The sequence below is a fragment of the Ambystoma mexicanum genome, chromosome 2q (assembly GCF_040938575.1).
Source record: "Ambystoma mexicanum isolate Mex_15411 chromosome 2q, UKY_AmexF1_1, whole genome shotgun sequence".
NCBI lineage: Eukaryota > Metazoa > Chordata > Amphibia > Caudata > Ambystomatidae > Ambystoma > Ambystoma mexicanum.
Genome location: NC_090924.1, coordinates 111452104 through 111469199, shown reverse-complemented (window position 1 = coordinate 111469199; position 17096 = coordinate 111452104). Strand labels below are relative to the sequence as shown.

The 17096-nt window shown below is 44.7% G+C and overlaps 1 protein-coding gene across 2 annotated transcripts in view; it reads left to right on the top strand.

Annotated features, from left to right (window-relative positions):
• IFT140 (intraflagellar transport 140) overlaps positions 1-17096 on the top strand; it is a 2226364-nt gene that overhangs the window by 537459 nt on the left and 1671809 nt on the right. For both annotated transcript variants that reach the window (XM_069646971.1, XM_069646972.1), the window contains exon 6: positions 1283-1458. In XM_069646971.1, coding sequence (XP_069503072.1) covers positions 1283-1458 — 176 coding nt within the window. The remainder of the gene's footprint in view (positions 1-1282; positions 1459-17096) is intronic.

The window sequence follows — 17096 nt, the reverse complement described above, 5'->3', positions numbered from 1 at the left end:
CCCATCCAGCACTTGAACCTTTACCCACAAGCAACTTTACCACATAGTCGGTCCCTGGTGGCCATGCCCACTTTTATCCCATACCCAGTCCCTCGTGGTCATGGACCATCTGGCCACAGCTCATGGCCACAAGCTATACCTCAGTAACCAAAGGTATATCACTATTTTTTGTTACATTATAACACTTTTCAATAAATAAAACAGAGACACATTTGCGAAACCATGTTTTTGGATCCTTGGCAATGCTCCTTGCACAAGTATGCTGCAAATCCGTCAATTTTTTTATTTTTATTTTTTATTTTCAAAATGTACGTACAAAAAATAGTCATATAACTCAGTCATATCTTGACAAAATCCATTCAGAGTTTGCATGAACATTCAAGGTTGGGTCTGTAATGTTTCTGCTAACTTGATTTGTCAAACGGCAACAAAGTTATAAGCCATCTAAAAATGTTGAGACCCCCTCTAATGTTGTCCCCTCTTAACAAAAGCCCACCAAACCTTTCAAAAACATTCAATTCTGGGTCTAAAATCTTTTTGCAAGCCTTTGTGCAGATTTGTCAAACAACATCAAATGTATAAGCCTTTCAAATATTTTGGGCCCGCCCCTCTTAATTTTGCTCCCTCTTTGCGTAACAGCACCAAAGGATCAGGTCCAACATGACGTTGCAAGATTCCATGCAATTTAATTGGCGCCTAACTTATAAGCCATCCAAAAACTGCTTTTGACCAACTCTGTAATACAGAAATATGTGTGGATGTCCCCGGACATCTGAAATGTTTGCCAACATCACAGGGTTCCCACCCGAACATCCAGACTGTTTGAAGACTTTGAAGATGAACAACACCCGTTTTATGGCTTTTTATGGCCATATCCCATCCCCTCCTCATCACCCCTCACCCCCCCAAAGATTATTTCATTAGTTTGACAAGTGCAATGTTGTGTTTTTACCACACTGTCTGCGGACAACAGTGGCTGGCCGCGGATCCAACATGGCGACCGTTTAAAAAAAGAATTACGCTCCTTGCAATTTTCACCATCCATTCAGCGGGTGCCTCCAATGCCTGCGGACCTCACGGCAGCAGCTTTGCAACATAGGATAAGCAGCCCTTAATTCTGTACAAACTGTTGAATAGAAAACAGAGAGTTAGTAACACAATCAAGCATATAAACTGAGATTATGAAATAAACAATATCTGAGTCAGTGCATATGTTGCAACCTGTTTTGTGTAATCTTAAATATCTGGATTTTATCAATTAATACTGACTTGTTTGTTGCAGGCTCTGTGCACTACGTCAATGACAAAGGCAGGACAATACAGTCGCTGTGCACAGACAGCCCAGTGCAAACCCTGCTCTTCATTGAAAAGAAGGAAGTGCTGGTAGTCATCACTGAGAATCTATTGCTGTCCCAGTATGCAGTCCGATCTGGAGGTGAAGCAGAAGAGCTCATGAAGGTAAGGTGCATATGTTCATAGGAGGTATTAAACATTGACTTTGAGTACCCCAGTTAACCGTATGCAAAGCGATTTTTAAAAAATGTACTTGAATATTACAAGACAATTGTGGTTGTGTGATGCTATAGTAGTCAGAAACGGGTCTTCCATGTTTTCTCCTCGGGTATAGTGCTTAAGTGATAGGAAAAGGACCCTAATGTTTTAGGGTGTATTTTGTTTATTGGAACACACCTCACCAAAAGTCTTAAATACCAGGAAAAGATTAGAACATGTGGTTAGGAAAGGGGTGTGACTTGGCATCAGTGGTGATTCCTTCCTATCTCCCACTCCGATCTTGGTTTTGAGTCAATAATGTACCTTTTCAGCTTAACGTTGGGTCCCCCGGAATGGTTCCCGCTGATGGGGGAACTCTGTGTGACCCTTGTAGGCTTCTCCTATTTGTGGTTTTTGCTCTCAACAAGTGAACGATGGTCTGTGGATTTGAATGGCACGCTGCCCTCTTCTGAGGCGGCACTCCTTGCTGAGGAAATGTTGCAGTGGGTGACATGTTCCTTCTGGTAATTCAATCAGTTACGTCTTTTATTTGGAAACTTTTTGTTGAGCCCATAAGTGTTCCATTGCTTATTCTAGGAATTCATAATTTTGTTCTCCCTTTTCACTTATGACATTTACCTTCTCGGGAGTCAATGTTACTTTTTTGACGGATGGTGCATGTCAAATGTGCTGTGCTACAGTTCTCAGCTGCTACTTGTTACATGTTCACCTATGGCTTTTTGAAAGTTCATTTCAATCTGATCATGTTGGACAGAATAGGGAAAATTATGTTTTTGAAAACGAATTAAAACGTATATGCAAAATATGTCACTTTGTCTACACCTATGGTCGTAAGACTTTGCGCATGGATCCTTTATCACTTAGTAGCCGCAACACTTATATAACAACATAGGTGTTTTAATAATTACCCAAAAGTAATGCTTCTATGCTGTATCAGCTGTATGTTTTTGGGGCCAAGCCATCACTTCTACAGAATCTCTTATAGCTGTGTCATAGTCCCTTGCTCTATGTGAATTCATCATCTTGAAATTTTACTTGACTGAGGATCATTCTCTTGATTGAAACACTTGTTGGGGAGAACTCCCAGATATGTCAGAGGGATACTGGAAGTTTGCGGACTTGGAGGGCCCAACACCCTCCCCCAGAATACACGGAGGACTCAGTCAATGGCAAGTTCAAACTGTGGTTCATTACAACAAAAACCAACAGGGATCGATACATGAACTCAGAAGAAATTCCAGCATGTCACCCCGTAAATGGCACGCAGGCCACTTTTGTCTAAGAAACACCTCACTGCTCCATCATTACCTGGGCCTCTCTCCAAAAACCTATCGCGTTGTGGGATTGGCTGTCAGGAGCATAATAACCTATATGGGTACATATATATGTTATTCTACTGGCTCTTCTATGTCAGGTGCCTGGCCTGTTCCACCTGCAATTCACTAACTATAACATTGTTGCAGTTTTGTGGACTTGCCATTGGTTCTTGCCCATTGCTACCCACCTTCCCCACGTCTGTGACCCGAAACAGTTCTCAGCTCACTGTGTACCTTTTCAAGGTGATGAGAACGCCTATGTGTCGGTATTGTAACTTTTTTATTTAAACCATTTTATTCATAATTTCCAACAAACAGCAAGAAAACAATAACTTACACATATATACCTATAATCCCCCAATTTTAAAACACTGTATATACCTTAGACCCACCTCCAACAATCAATTGCGATGTAATGACCATACCTAACATTGAAGGAAGGTAGGAAGAAAGAGAACAAACACCAAAAAAACGCACAAAAAACCAAGGCATTATAATAATCAATGTTCACATTCACATTAATCAAATAACTTGTGTGCACCACCTTTGCCTTTATGAGAATAGTCTCCCGCTCGAAGCAACACTTGTTGCATCCCTGTTGCAGTTCATGTCTGAATGCCTGCGATCGGCTCTCCTTTCTCACCACTGATCACGGTCCATTGTCTGCGTCAGCTGTATCACCTGTTTAGAGACCACAAAATTGAGCTCTGCAGCTCCAAATTAATGCAATTTATTCCTTTTTTCTGCAGCTGGTCCCTTTGTCGTCTGGGTATTGGAATGTCTTCTGTATCTCTTGACCTTGGCTGCGGGTCCTGTCCCACACGGCTGTCTCTGTGTGCAGCCTGAATCGGCTCAGCTCGTCTCCTGCTCATCAGTGTGAGGCCTGCTATAATTTTCCTAAACTATATAATGCGGTTTCTACATTGTCCATGTTACACTACCATCTCTGAGTTAGCTATACATGGTTTGATCAGGTTCCATAGATACTCCTGTATGTCGATGTGACTATATTCTCCACAGGTTAGTCACACTTGGCTCTGTCAGCTCCTATAGGTGCTCCTGCAGTTCCATAGAGTTATTTTCTCGTTTAAGCATCTGCAAGCTGTTGCTCAGGATCTCTTGTCTCTTGCTGTTTCTGCTTTACTGCGTTTGGCTAATACCAAAATAATAAAAGCAATGACTGGATGTATGTGTCGGTCCCCTAACTATAGAACTGTACGCTCGTGTTATTCATGTATTCGAGTATGTGTGTTTGTGTCATGAAGTGCGGATGGCGCGTGTGCTTCATATCTAACGCTGCTATGTTGTGGGGTCTCTAACAATGTCAGCAACATGGCTTTTTGGTGCTTAGTCCAGGCTGTCCATATAGGTGTCTCTGATCATGATCTCCGGCTCCTCATTCAGATTTGTACCTCCGCTGGTCTGTATGGCTGGCTGAGGGGGTTCCTCTCAATGCATTTATCGATCATTGGTCCGTTAGGAATTGGTCCGAAATAGAATGGATGATTGTGGTGTTTTTGGCCATTCGTCTTGTCATGAATTTAATGGGGGCGGGGTGGTGGCAAAATCCCGACTCCCTCTTCAGTCTCCCCTCTGGTCAACGACAGCCCTTTTGCTCTTGGCAGCCATATCTTTGTTATTCCTCTGAGGTGTCCATAGTAATTTGTATGATCATCGAACAACCAGTTCATATAACAGCACACTCCTTCGGGGTAGCACCACACCCACTTTCCTTTATAATACTTTGCATCAAATGGGTTGTCCAACTTAATTTTTCCAAGTGGAAACAATTAACATATTGCAATTCTATCTCTTATCTTGTTTCTTTCTGCCACAATCTTGTCCTTTGCCCCTCCTATGTTCAAATCCATCAGGACCTCCATTCCGATGGCTTCTTCTGCCGTCTTCTTGTACTTGGTGAGGCAGATCTTTATCCAGCACATTGACACTGCTGCTAGTACTAGTGCTCCCATTATCACCTTTACTCCGTCTGACAGCCATGATGGCATCCATAACTGTATGTATGTTATCCAGCTCTGGTCCTTTCCAGTCCCCTTTGCTTCTTCCTCCATTTTGGCATGCATCTGCGATGCTGTAGTACCGCTTCTGACAGGGTACCATTGTCTTCGTCGTTGGCATGTATGAACGTGCTACAGGAACTCACAATTTTTGCTCAAACTCCTCCTTCCAGAGCTGTGAGTAGATCCAGAACATATCTATTCTGGAATGCCACCAATATTACTGCTCAGAGCTCTTCCTTTATCGCGTTGAACCCATTCAGGAGTTAATATTCACCATCAGCTCCCAACGGGTAATTTGTAATCATTCCGCATTTATGTACGTCTGTATGGATGGTATTAATGATGCAAAGAACATCTGCGTCCTGCTGAACAGTCTATGTTCAGCTGGCACTTGATCTAGTGCTGTTTCTGATGTTTCTGAGAAGTAATTTCCACCTCTCTTTACTCTACTCAATTCAGCTGGCTTGTCTTTCTTGTATGTTTGTTTCTCCTTCAGTGACCTCTTCTTCCTTTTGTTGGTGTCCATTTTCAGGTATTCATAGAGCTGTAAAAGAATATTTTGCATGAATACCGCCTGATAGTAAACGATTGGCCTAAGCACATTCGCATTGCGCTGTAATATCGCATTGATTGAACCTGAAACAGGCCGACTACGTCACCATTTTGAGTTATTCACCATTTTGATCGCCTCTTGCTTTCTCTCCCATGTTTAGAATTGTGTTTTCGGCTCCAGCATGTTAGGGAGAATTCTGTTTAGGCTGAATTTCCTAACCTAGTGAGTCCCCCAGCAGCTTTGCTGGATTTTTGGGGTTTATTTTATTCTCCTGCCAAGAGTGGGACTCTTTTACCCTCACTCTTGGGCATGATTTGAGTGTGTTTCTTTGCATCTAGATGTGTTTAATGGGCTATGGGGTCTTTTACTCCATAGGGCTTCATGTGTTTTTGTGATGTGTGTTACACAGCACCCTCAGTGCAGTGACACAGGGGTGTCATAGTGACCCCCCAGTATAGACTCCATACCCTGGGACTGACTACTGTCTCCCAGGGCATGTAAAGTCACCATTGACTTTACTAGTCTTAAATTCTGAACAGAACCAGTACAAACCATCATATTGTGGACGTACTGGCTGGGGCAATTCGATTGCCCCAGGGTCTGTTAGTCGAGGGGGCACGTCTCTGTCCCCCCTGATCGAGTTTTGGCTGGTGGCAGTGGATACTACTTTTTATATTCAACCACAAATATTTTCCTATGGGATTTCCCATTGTATTAGGCTACTATCTTTATTTAATTATTTACGGTAGCCTCGAACGTACCGCCGGTTTATTTAATTAATATTAATTCTCCGGTTGGTATTTTTTGCCAAAACTTGATTCTAAAATGGCGTTTGTGTTCTCTTCTGTGACTCCAACCCAAGTCGAGCCCTTTGTTCCACTTTTTGGCGGGCTTCTCCACAGAAGCCCTCCAAAGTGGTGCCACTCTGTCTGGGGTACTTAGGAGGGGTGGGGGGGGAATTTAGGCACCCTGGACTGAGTTGCCTAGGCAACTCAAGTCGCACTCCATCCTGATTGGCCCAAGTGGTGAGCCGGCCGGCTGACCACTTAGCATGTTTGAGTGACAGCTAGGCTGAGTGAATGGGGGTTTGCTGCATAAAAGCAGGGCTTTGGGGACTGGAACTACAGGGCCTAAGAATCTGACGAGGGAGAAGGTGAGCCGACCTGCCACGACACCACCACCGGTGGAGCCCTGCTGGACCGGCTCACCACTTTTCCCAACGACAGAGGAGATCTCCCGCCGGAGAGTCTTCTTCCTTTGACTGGTGGGGATAACCAGTTTCACCGTCTTTTCGCCTTCCCGACGTACCTCGTGGCCGCCTTGCCTGTGCCATGCACCCCGGCAACCGGGATACCACATTTTACCACGACCGCGAAACAAAGGTACCACCTTTAACCGGAAAACTCCACGGCTGGTTTCTTCCCTGATAGTGCAACGACCTTCATCTTTCCTCCAAGTCGAGATCTTCTCTTCCCCTTGGCGACGATGCAACTTGCACCCACTACCAGCAACAACTGCCACCGCTGGAGGATCCTTCCCACTTAAGGTACCGTGTCCCGCCTGGCTTCCCTTGCTACCGACTGTACGGGGTAGATTTAGCCCCCGGCTTTCGAACCTGGGTTAGCCTGGGACACCCTGGCTAAACTTTCCTAAGCCTCTCTATTCTCTTTTTGAACCCTCTGCAAGACTTTCTAAGCCTAGTGTAACTGTGTGATGTTGGGCGCATTTGTGCTCTGCTCTCTCTAAGAGTGGGCCCAGCCTTTGGACTTTGGCTCACCAGTGACTTTTTCTCTTCTGCCTTGCTAACAGTGTTCCTGAATCTTAGAGTGGTGTATCTTTCCATATTCTGCCTTTTTCCCTCCCTTTCTCACAAACTTATTGGAGTGCCATCTAGTTAAGCGCTCACCTCTTTATGAAAATAAGTGGTGTTTTACAGTGACTTATCTGATAAGGAAAAAGGGGTGAATATATTATAATAGTAACTGTGTTTAGAATAGTTTACAACAAGAGTGCTGGAGTGTTTCAAACAGTGTGTTTTTAAATAAATAATGATATACTTTGATACCAAAGCTCTGGTCAGTGTTTGCTTGTATTGTTGTATCTGAGTGCCTATTGTGTATACTTTGCATACTGCCTAACTCTTCTTGATGGAAGTCTGACTGCTCAGCCACAGCTACCAGGTAAATCTGGGTGGTACAGACTGCTACCAAGTGGGTTTACTGCCAACACCTCTAGTCTTAATTCTTTTGCAGTGGTCCCTAAGGAACTGCACAGGTTTCTGCCTAACACAGCAGAACAAAATTAACTTTGTACTGTTACCATGATGTCAACGTAGATAAGAATGTTAATGCTGCTAAAGTGGATTGTTTGTCCTACAGTGAGAAACCTTGGAGTTAAACGAAAGCCGTACTAATCAGTAATTTAGATACCATCTGTTCCAATAGTGCCTTCCCCGTTCAAACAGCAAAGCAGAATGATGAATAGTTGAACATGCTCTTCTTGCAGAAATATTTGTTTTCTCTCCTTCAAACTAAGTACCTTTAAACTCAAGAACAATTGATAGATAAATATAAGCGAGCAAAATAAGGAATGTTACCTTTGTGTCTTATATTTGGAAAACATGTGAAATGTTTAAAGGAAAACAACAAACTATTCAAAGATGTTTAAGCATGACTTAGTTATGTGGATAGGCCATGAACCCTAGGTAAATGTATTACACGGAGAGGGACTGGACGATGTGTCCGGGATTGTGGAAAGCTTGTATAAATACTTGTGTTTTTGAAATGTCCAGCACTCTCTCATCTCACAGTGTCTGCTTGCACACATTGCAGGGTTTTGAGAGCCAGACCGCTGCCTGTTAATAAATGTACATTATACTTTGACCTTGTGACTGGTGTATTTTTATTATGTGGTAGTAAGCCTCGATAGTGTTTAATCTTTCAGAGCTTCACATCTTTCTGTGGCACAACCAACACAGGCATGTTGATGCGAAACAAACGAGCAAACACCTCCCCAGTCGGTTGGCAGCTTCTTGTATGCCTTTGATCCGCACACCCAGTAGTGGCCCATCAGTACTGCTGTTCCTGCCTTCATAGCTGCGTGTCTTTCAGTGATTCTGCATCCAACATTCTCGCCAACTTCAATTTCACTGTTGTTCTAATAGCACAGTGCTGGTGTCTTTAAGGGTATTATCGGCATTGGTCCAGCTTCATTCTCCACCCATGTCAGTAAATTGGCACTTGCCTCCCATTCCTTCAGGCACTTGTCATTTTCTTCTTGTGCTTTTTTTACTGGTGATTGTGCTAGTGTCAGTGTCTTGCTCCCTGCCACTCCGTCCTTCCATCCATCTTCCGTGTACACTTGGCCATACACGAGTATCTGCGGTCTTTCCCAGCAGCCAGGCTCTCCTCCTGTTTCTTTCACTCTCGTCATGGACATCACAATTCCTTTAGGGTGATCGTCTTTGTTTCTCCTTTGTCAAGCCCATCAGTCATGCACTGTATAGCTTCATCTAGCTGCCAATAATTGTTCATCATGTCTAATGTTTTTATGTGATTATCTTCATACAGGAACGTTGCTCAGGACATCCATCTTAATGTCGCTGTCTTCCCTTGAAACCTTCCTCGAGTTGTCACCATTGAGAGATTCATTAAGCATTGTGCTCTTGCTGCTGGTATTTCAGTTGCTATGAACGTTCTGGAGGCTCATGGCATAGGGGATTAATGAGCAGACGTAACAGCTCTCCCCGGTGGTTTTCTTACCTACTCTGGTCATGTGCTTGTACCACATGTTATTAGACACTCGGGCAGTGTCGATAAGATACATGTCTAACCCTTTCATGTCTGTGTCAACACTGCGCTTACCTCTCCTTACCAGTGTTCTGCTGTCTGTCTGACACGGTCGTTCCACCTACTTGGGTTGGGGGAATGTTGGTAGAGGATACAGCAGTAGCACCAGCAACAGGGGATATTCGCAAAAATATGAACCCCATTAACCCACTTGGAAGTAACAGACATGACATAATAATGATATTCTTTATTGTTTGCCTCATTATCACTTACGTTGCTTGATCCTTTCAGCTTAAAGATATAGTTTCCTGCATGAAATGTGTGAAGTAATGCGTTATTGGTTTAGCAGTGTAAATAACTCTTATGCACCGCTGACCAAAAAATCACTTATAGCGAAAGCAAACACTTTTCTTACTGATGGGTCTCTCAGTATGGCAAAGATAGGGGGATTGCTATGCTCGAGCTGTGGAAATGTTTGGGCCAAATACTCTATACAGGCAAGGTAGTACACTCCGAGGATCGAGCTCGGAATCTCACGGTGTGGACACATTGGTTGGTAAAAGTATCTGGTGGTGGGCAGTGGGCAACATGAACAATCATCAACAGTTACATCGTCTTTCACGTTGATGGTGTGCGGAAAGTAAAATATCACACGGACAGTGTTCCCTTACTCTATGTCTACAAGAAGTCCTGGCTCTATCTCTGCTGTCCGTGAACGAGTATGCATTGGGTGTCCGCCACTCTGTCGTGTACGTTCAAAGTTCGCTTGTATTTCTTCCAGCTGCTGGACATTGTCCCTTTCGATCACATTGCCAGGTGAGGCCGCTGCTTTGTAGGGCTTGATGTCTGCGAAGTGGTTCCAGACCGCCTTCCCCTCTCGTTTGACAGCTTGGTCCGCCATCTGTTCGACAATATGTGGACCTGTAAATCGTGGCGCATTCCAGCGCCTCAAGAAGTTCCTTAAAAGTACAATATCCCATACATTCACTGGGTTTTTAAATCTGGAGTCATGTGGTGCGCCGTCGCAGTTGTTCTCTTCGCCATCTTCTGGACTTCCCCTGTGTTGTCGTATCTAGTGAGAGATGAAAGAGGCCCTAGCAATCAAGGAAGTAATGTAGAGAGCCTAACTTGCCCTATCTCTACAATGGGAGTAGTCTCGACCATCAAACTAAAGTTAAAGGTAGTCCATATTCTGTCAGTCAAAACAAACCTATGCTGGCCCCCACTTTCTCTAATACAGTAATGTGTACTGGATTGGATCAAAGTAAAAGTGTAAGTCAAAGTAATATCAGGATGGCACTGGAGCTGTTCCACAGCTTCCTTCCTCAAGCTTAAGTGACTTGGGATTTCACAATGTTTCAGACTTAAACAGTTCGCCAACAGTATGTCGAGAAAACAATGGAGCCCTCCCCCAGCTCTCTTCTCAAAGTTTCAGCCACTTGGGGCAATCACAGTTCCATGTATTGGGACAGTTCTTATTTTAAAGTTTCTCAAAAAAGGTTGTTATTCATCAAAGTCTTTTCTGAACTTCTAAATTTCACATTACATCAAATTTCTCAATTGGTTTCTTTCTCAAAGAACGTCATAACAGAATTCACTTATCTTGATTTCACAAGGGATTTTCTTCCCCAACAGTTTAGCAGTGTTTCAATGGACCCTTATCTCAAGGTTTAAAATTTCTTTCACAAAGTTCAACGTTCCTTTAGGTAAGAAGAGGCTTTCTTTCTCTACAGACTAAGTAGCACTGCTTGTTACCTTTCTTCAGGAAGTTCCAAGATCACACTCTTCAGTTCCTTTCACTTGGTTATCACGTGTGCAACACTGGGGTCCCCTTCCTCAACCTTTCAATCACTTGTAACAAGTCTTCATATCAGAGACATTCAACAAATGCATAGTATTCCTCAGCCCGGTGCGAGACCACTCTGATACCTGGGTTACATTTAACTTGAACTGGCGCTCTGGGTCATGCCCCTGGCACTCTGTAGTTCCACTATGGGTCCCAGACCCCTGGATTCTCAGACGTGGGTCGCAGACCCTCTCTTGCTTTTCATATGGGTCCCAGACCATTAGGTTCATTTTCTTAGCTTTCACAAATATTAATCACAGTGCATTACCAGAGATAGACTCACATGGGATTTTTAGCTTGCTTTTCCTTTCTTGCACAGCTCCCCTTTTTTGGGCTCTTTCACTTTTATTTCGAACTTCACACAGCTCCCCTTCACTTTAGAAAGCTGCCTTCCCTCCCCAGGAATAAAGGCCCTGGCCCTGACTGGTTCATGGCCCTTTTTATAAAACATTTTCGGAAGGATTGTGTCCACCCATGTATTCCTCATCTTAGATATTCATATCGTCAGCTTTGCTGCTTCCAAAAAATTATTTCCACACCAGAGGGCGCTGTGCTCGATGTTGTGGCGTCGATGTCCCTCGAGGGCTGCCGTAGAGTGTCAATGTCATTCATAGTATAAATGGCTCGAGCTACGCCCGTTGGCTTCAGTTCCGTTTTTCTGAAAGCCTTTGCTTCGTGTGTACGAAAATGGCGCTTCAGTCTTTAGAGATGTCTTCATCTAACCCTTCTACTCCTAAAACTGGCTTTAAAAAGTGCCAGAATTTTATGAAGAAATTGTCTATAACTGACCCCCATCATGTTTGTCTCTGGTGCCTCGGACCGGACCATCGAGTTGATCAGTGCGGTTCCTGTCAGACTATGACGAATAAAGCTCTCAAGGAACGAAGAGGTAAATTGGCAGTGGGGGAGGAAACTTTGAAGGCCTCTTCGAAGGAAAATAAGGACTCTGCGGAGTCCAGGGAAAAGTCCTGACGTGAATCGAAGAAATCTAGGTTGAGGAGTCAGTCATAATATCTTCGTCTTCTTCGAAGAAGGCGAATAAGAGGCGTCAACGATCTTCATCTTCCTCTTCTTTGTCGCTCTCTGATACAGGGGTTATCACCTGTTCATCAAAACATGATTCCCCTAGAAAATAGGAGGCTTTTAGAGCCTTGATGATGTAAATCTTTGAGAATGCGGCCCACAACCCCTCGAAGAAATTGCGTGAAGACACTGCCCCGGCTCATTCTAAACATGACAGAGGAAGGTCAGAGAATAGATGCTTTAAATCCGGCAAAATATTGTCGAGGGTGTCGTCGAGAGAAACTCCTCTAATAACTCATAAAAAGAGCAAGACCTGCCTTTCGGGGCATAGGAGACACCAGACTATATGGCATCAGGTGACAAACCGTCATTGAAGTTTATGTCGAAGGTCTCCTCGACTTATCTGTCGAAGACTTACTCAACGTCAGTGTTAAAGGTAACATCGACACCTTCCTTGACAACGCTTATATCGTAGGATCCTGCGACTTTATCGAAGCCAGCGTCGACAATATCGACGCCATCAACGCCTTTATCGAGGGCAACATTGATTCCGGCACCAATATCGACGCCTTTGGCGAAACCAAGGTCAATGCCTTCACAAACCACGGGTTAACCGTTTTCACCCTGTGCCAAGAAAATACTTTTTCAAGTCTATGGCCTCTATTTATGAGGAGCAATCCTCTGAAGAGGAGATTTCCCCTTTTCGGGTAAAATATGGTACAAGGGATGTCCAAGAAGAATTAATTGACCCTTAGTCCAAAATGTCTGACCTCTATGACTGTCTACAAACAGCTAGTGGTATTGACACGTCACCTGAATTAGAATTCGACAAGCCTGACCCTGCTGATCATGCAGACTCTGCATATAGAAATATTATGAATAGGGTGGTGGAGTTCATGGGGTGGAACAGGATGACATGACGGACATTCTCAGTCAAGGTCCTCAAAAGGATCCTGTTCTTCCCTTTCACACAGCACTTCAGAGGAAGGTTATGTCTGCATGGGAAACCCCAGAATCTGGACCAGCGGTGAACAAATATTTTGCTAGGAACATACAGACCATATTCTTCTGACCCTGACTATTTAACTAAGCATCCTACACCTGATAGCTTAGTAGTCCAGGCAGCTACATCCACTAGACAATCTGCATACCCTTCTATTCCCCCAGATAGGGATGATAAAAGAATTGAGGCCTGGTCTCGAAAGATTTTTTCTTCGAGCAGTATGTCTTTAAAGTCAACAAATGTGACCTGCACCCTTGCAAGACTCACATACACTTTGTGGGATTGTTTTAGTGCAGCGGCTGAACACATTTCTGAGGGCGAGGAGCGGGACGGCTTCCTCTCGATTGTGAAAGATGGAAGGGAGGCTATGGGGCAATGCCTTCAATCAGACTGGACACTGCTAACAGCATCATCAGGTCCGTGGCGTCTAGGACAGTGCTACGCAGGTTTGCGTGGCTGAGAAAATCGGGATTTGCACCGGATGTGCAGGACAGACTTCTTAATATGCCGTTTGACGGCTTGAGTTTGTTCGGCAGCAAGGCAGATGAAAGTTTGGAGAAGCTGCAGACCTCCACAGGGCGGCTAAGTCACTAAGCGCCTCCATACGACAACCTCAGCAACACTCCTACTCAGGATCATCTTCCTGGAGGGGTCGTCCTTTTCGTTTTTATTCCTCACTTGTAAGAGGAAAAGGCAGGTTAGTCAAAGAGGACAAAGAAAGTTTCCGCAGGGGTGACGAGGAAAGGGTGCTAGATCAGCCCCAGCAGCGGCATCTGTCACCTTAGCTGCCGCAAAGCCACTCTGCGGCCTTGACCCACAAGACCCCAGTGGGAGGCAGGCTCTCTCAGCATCTGAACGAATGGCGGGCATTACGTCAGATGCTTGGACACAGGAAACAGTAGCTCAAGGTAGCCTTCCTTTTCAAAAGAGGCCTCAAGACATCCACCGGGATACAACTCTGTCAGAATTCCAGATCTGCTCCTGTTGTAGGAAATGTTAACCCTGCTAGAGAAAGGTGCAATAGAACACGTACCTGTAGCGGAGAGGAACAAGCGTTGGTATTCCCCATACTTCCTCATCCCAAAGAAGGACGGAGGTTTGAGACCCATCTTGGATTTAAGTAACTTGAACAAATTCCTCAGGAAGGACACGTTCAAGATGGTAACCCTTTCTCAGATCCTTCAAGCTCTCCAACTCCATAACTGATTGGCAATATTGGACCTTGAGGATGCTTACTTTCATGTGCTAATCCATCTCAAGCACAGGAAGTACCTGAGTTTTGCGGTTGGCAATTCTAGCTATCGGTTTCGAGTTCTGCCATTCGGGCTGACATCCTCCCCAACGGTTTTCACTAAGCTGATGGCGGTAGTGGCAGCGAGTCTCAGGAGAGCGGGGATTCATGTCTACCCTTACCAGCACAATTGGTTTATCAGGGTGCGTCCACGCAAACAGGCCCAGGAACATCTGAGCATGACCTTCCACTTCTTACACAGACTGGGCTTCTCCCTCAATTACAAGAAGTCACAAATGTTACCATTCCAAAGACTGCAATTCATCTGAGCAGTCCTGGATACTTCCTCAAGCAAAACCTTGCCTCCCGAGGTGAAAGCTCATCACATTCTGCAGATGGTAACAAAGTTCCAGAATGCCCAGCATCTGCCGGCCTTCGATTTTCTGAGGTTGATCGTCCTCATGGCATCCTGCATTTTTCTGGTGCCAGAGGCCAGATTGAGAATGAGATCCCTTCAAAGGGCCCTCAGGACTCGATGGTCCCAATTTTCAGGCAATATGTCGGATCGTTTGCAAGTTCCGGCCAGAGTGGCTCAAGATCTGTTATGATAGGCTTGCAAGGACAATATTCTCAAGGGAGAATCTTTTTGGCAACCATGGGCGGAGATGACAGTAGTGACGGATGCCTGAATCACGGTGTGGTGCGCTCACGCCAACAATCTGACAATCATTGGTCGTTGGTCTACATCGGAGTCCAAACTACACATCAACCTTTTGGAGCTGAGGGCATTCAGACTAGCGCTGAAGACCTTTCTGCCCTCTGTACGGGGAAAGAATGTACCGATAATGACGGACAACACAGTGGCCATGTACTACCTTAACAAGATAGGAGGCGTAGGGTCACTGCAACTGTGCAGAGAGGCAATGCAGCTCTGGTTCTGGGCAATACAAGACGGAATCTCTCTGTCAGCAGTTCACATAGCCGGAGAGCAGAACACGGCAAAGAATGCTCTGAGCAGGCAGAGCACAGTGCCCCACGAGTGGGAACTAGCTCAGGAAGTCCTTCAAGAGATCTTCACCCTTTGTTCGTGACCAGTGTCAACAGGAAGTGCGAACTGTACTGCTCAAGGGAATTTCCTCCAAGAGCAGTGCTAGGGGACGCGTTCGTAGTGGACTGGGAATTTCCACTCCTCTACACGTTTCCTCCCGTCCCCGTGATTCCTCACGTAATCGGGAGGTTGAGAAAGTTCAGGAAAACCATGATCCTAATTGCCCCAGATTGGGCCAGGAGGACATGGTACCCTGACCTTATCGACATGTCCATCTTCCCTCCAGTACGTCTTCCACTAAGAGAGGATCTTCTCTTTCAAGAGGAAGGTCGGGTTCTCCATCCAGAGGTCAAGACATGGTTTCTGAGAGGCTGAGATATAAGGATTTGGACCTCCCGGACGACATAATGGAGATTTTGCTTTCGGCCAGAAGGCCAGCAACAAAACCTTTGTACCGGTGTCATTGGAACAAGTTCAGTAACTGGTGCAAAGATAAGAATGTGGATCCATTTCTGTGTGGTACACTTATGATACTTTCGTTCCTTTTACATTTGGGCAATCGAGGCCTCCAGATTGGTACAATAAAAGGATACTTGGCTACGCTTTCTATTTTTAAGCGCTCCTCAGAAGAGGTATCTTACTTTAAAATGTATTGATTGTGCAATTCTTAAAGGGTCTCACTAACGTGTACCCTCTAGTCCCTTTTGTTTGGGATCTAAATTTAGTGCTAAAATTCCTTACATGCATTCCTTTCGATCCTTTGCATTTTTGTCCGCTAAGGCTTCTCACTTTGAAAACAATCCTACTAGTGGCTATTACATCAGCCCACAAGGTGAGTGAGTTACAGGCCTCCTCACACCATCTTCCATAAAGACAAAGTTATACTTAAAGTCAAACCTTCATCTCTACCAAAAATAGTCTCTGACTTTCATTTGTCTCAGAAGATCACGTTGCTATCTTTCTATCCTCCCCTCATGGAAGTAAGGAGGAAGAAAGGCTCCACAGGCTGGACCCAAAAAGGGCTCTCAGCTTTTACATTTCTAGACTGGCAAAATTTCAGCAAAGTGACCAACTTCTCATTGGATACACCGGCACCAAATTGGGCCTGGCAGTAACGAAACAGACCTTATCCAGATGGATAATTCTAGCAATTGGAGAGTGTTACAGACTGGCAGGTAAAGAACCTCTAAATGGGCTAAGGGCTCATTCTACTAGGGCCATGGCGACTTTGACGGCTCTTCAGAGGGTTGTGATGGTGCAAGATATTCGTGCAGCGGCCACCTGGTCGTCAATGCACACTTTTGTGAAACACTATTGTTTAGATTCCACCTCATCGCAAGGGGGTATTTTTGCTAAGGCTGTTCTACATACGGTCCATGAGTAAAATTAATTAGTACTCCCTCCTCCAAATTTTCACTGCTTTGGGAGTCTATATAAGATGAGGAATACGAGGGAGGACACATTCCATTAGAAGAACAAGTTACTTACCAACTGTAACGTTCTTTCGATAGGGTTGTTCCTCCCACGTATTCTTCATTGACCCTCCCAGCCTACCCCTCCGTACAGTTTACGTATTTTACAGTCAATAGTCCTTGAGAGTTTACGGTCTAAGGGGGACGCCTTGTCAACTCATCAGTTATGAATATCGAAAAAACAGAACTGAAGCCAAGGGGCGCGGCTCGAGCCATTTATACTACTGTTTTGCGTCTGTTTCGTCCCAAGGTAAGCACTAACACTTAAGTCTCCCCAGCCTCT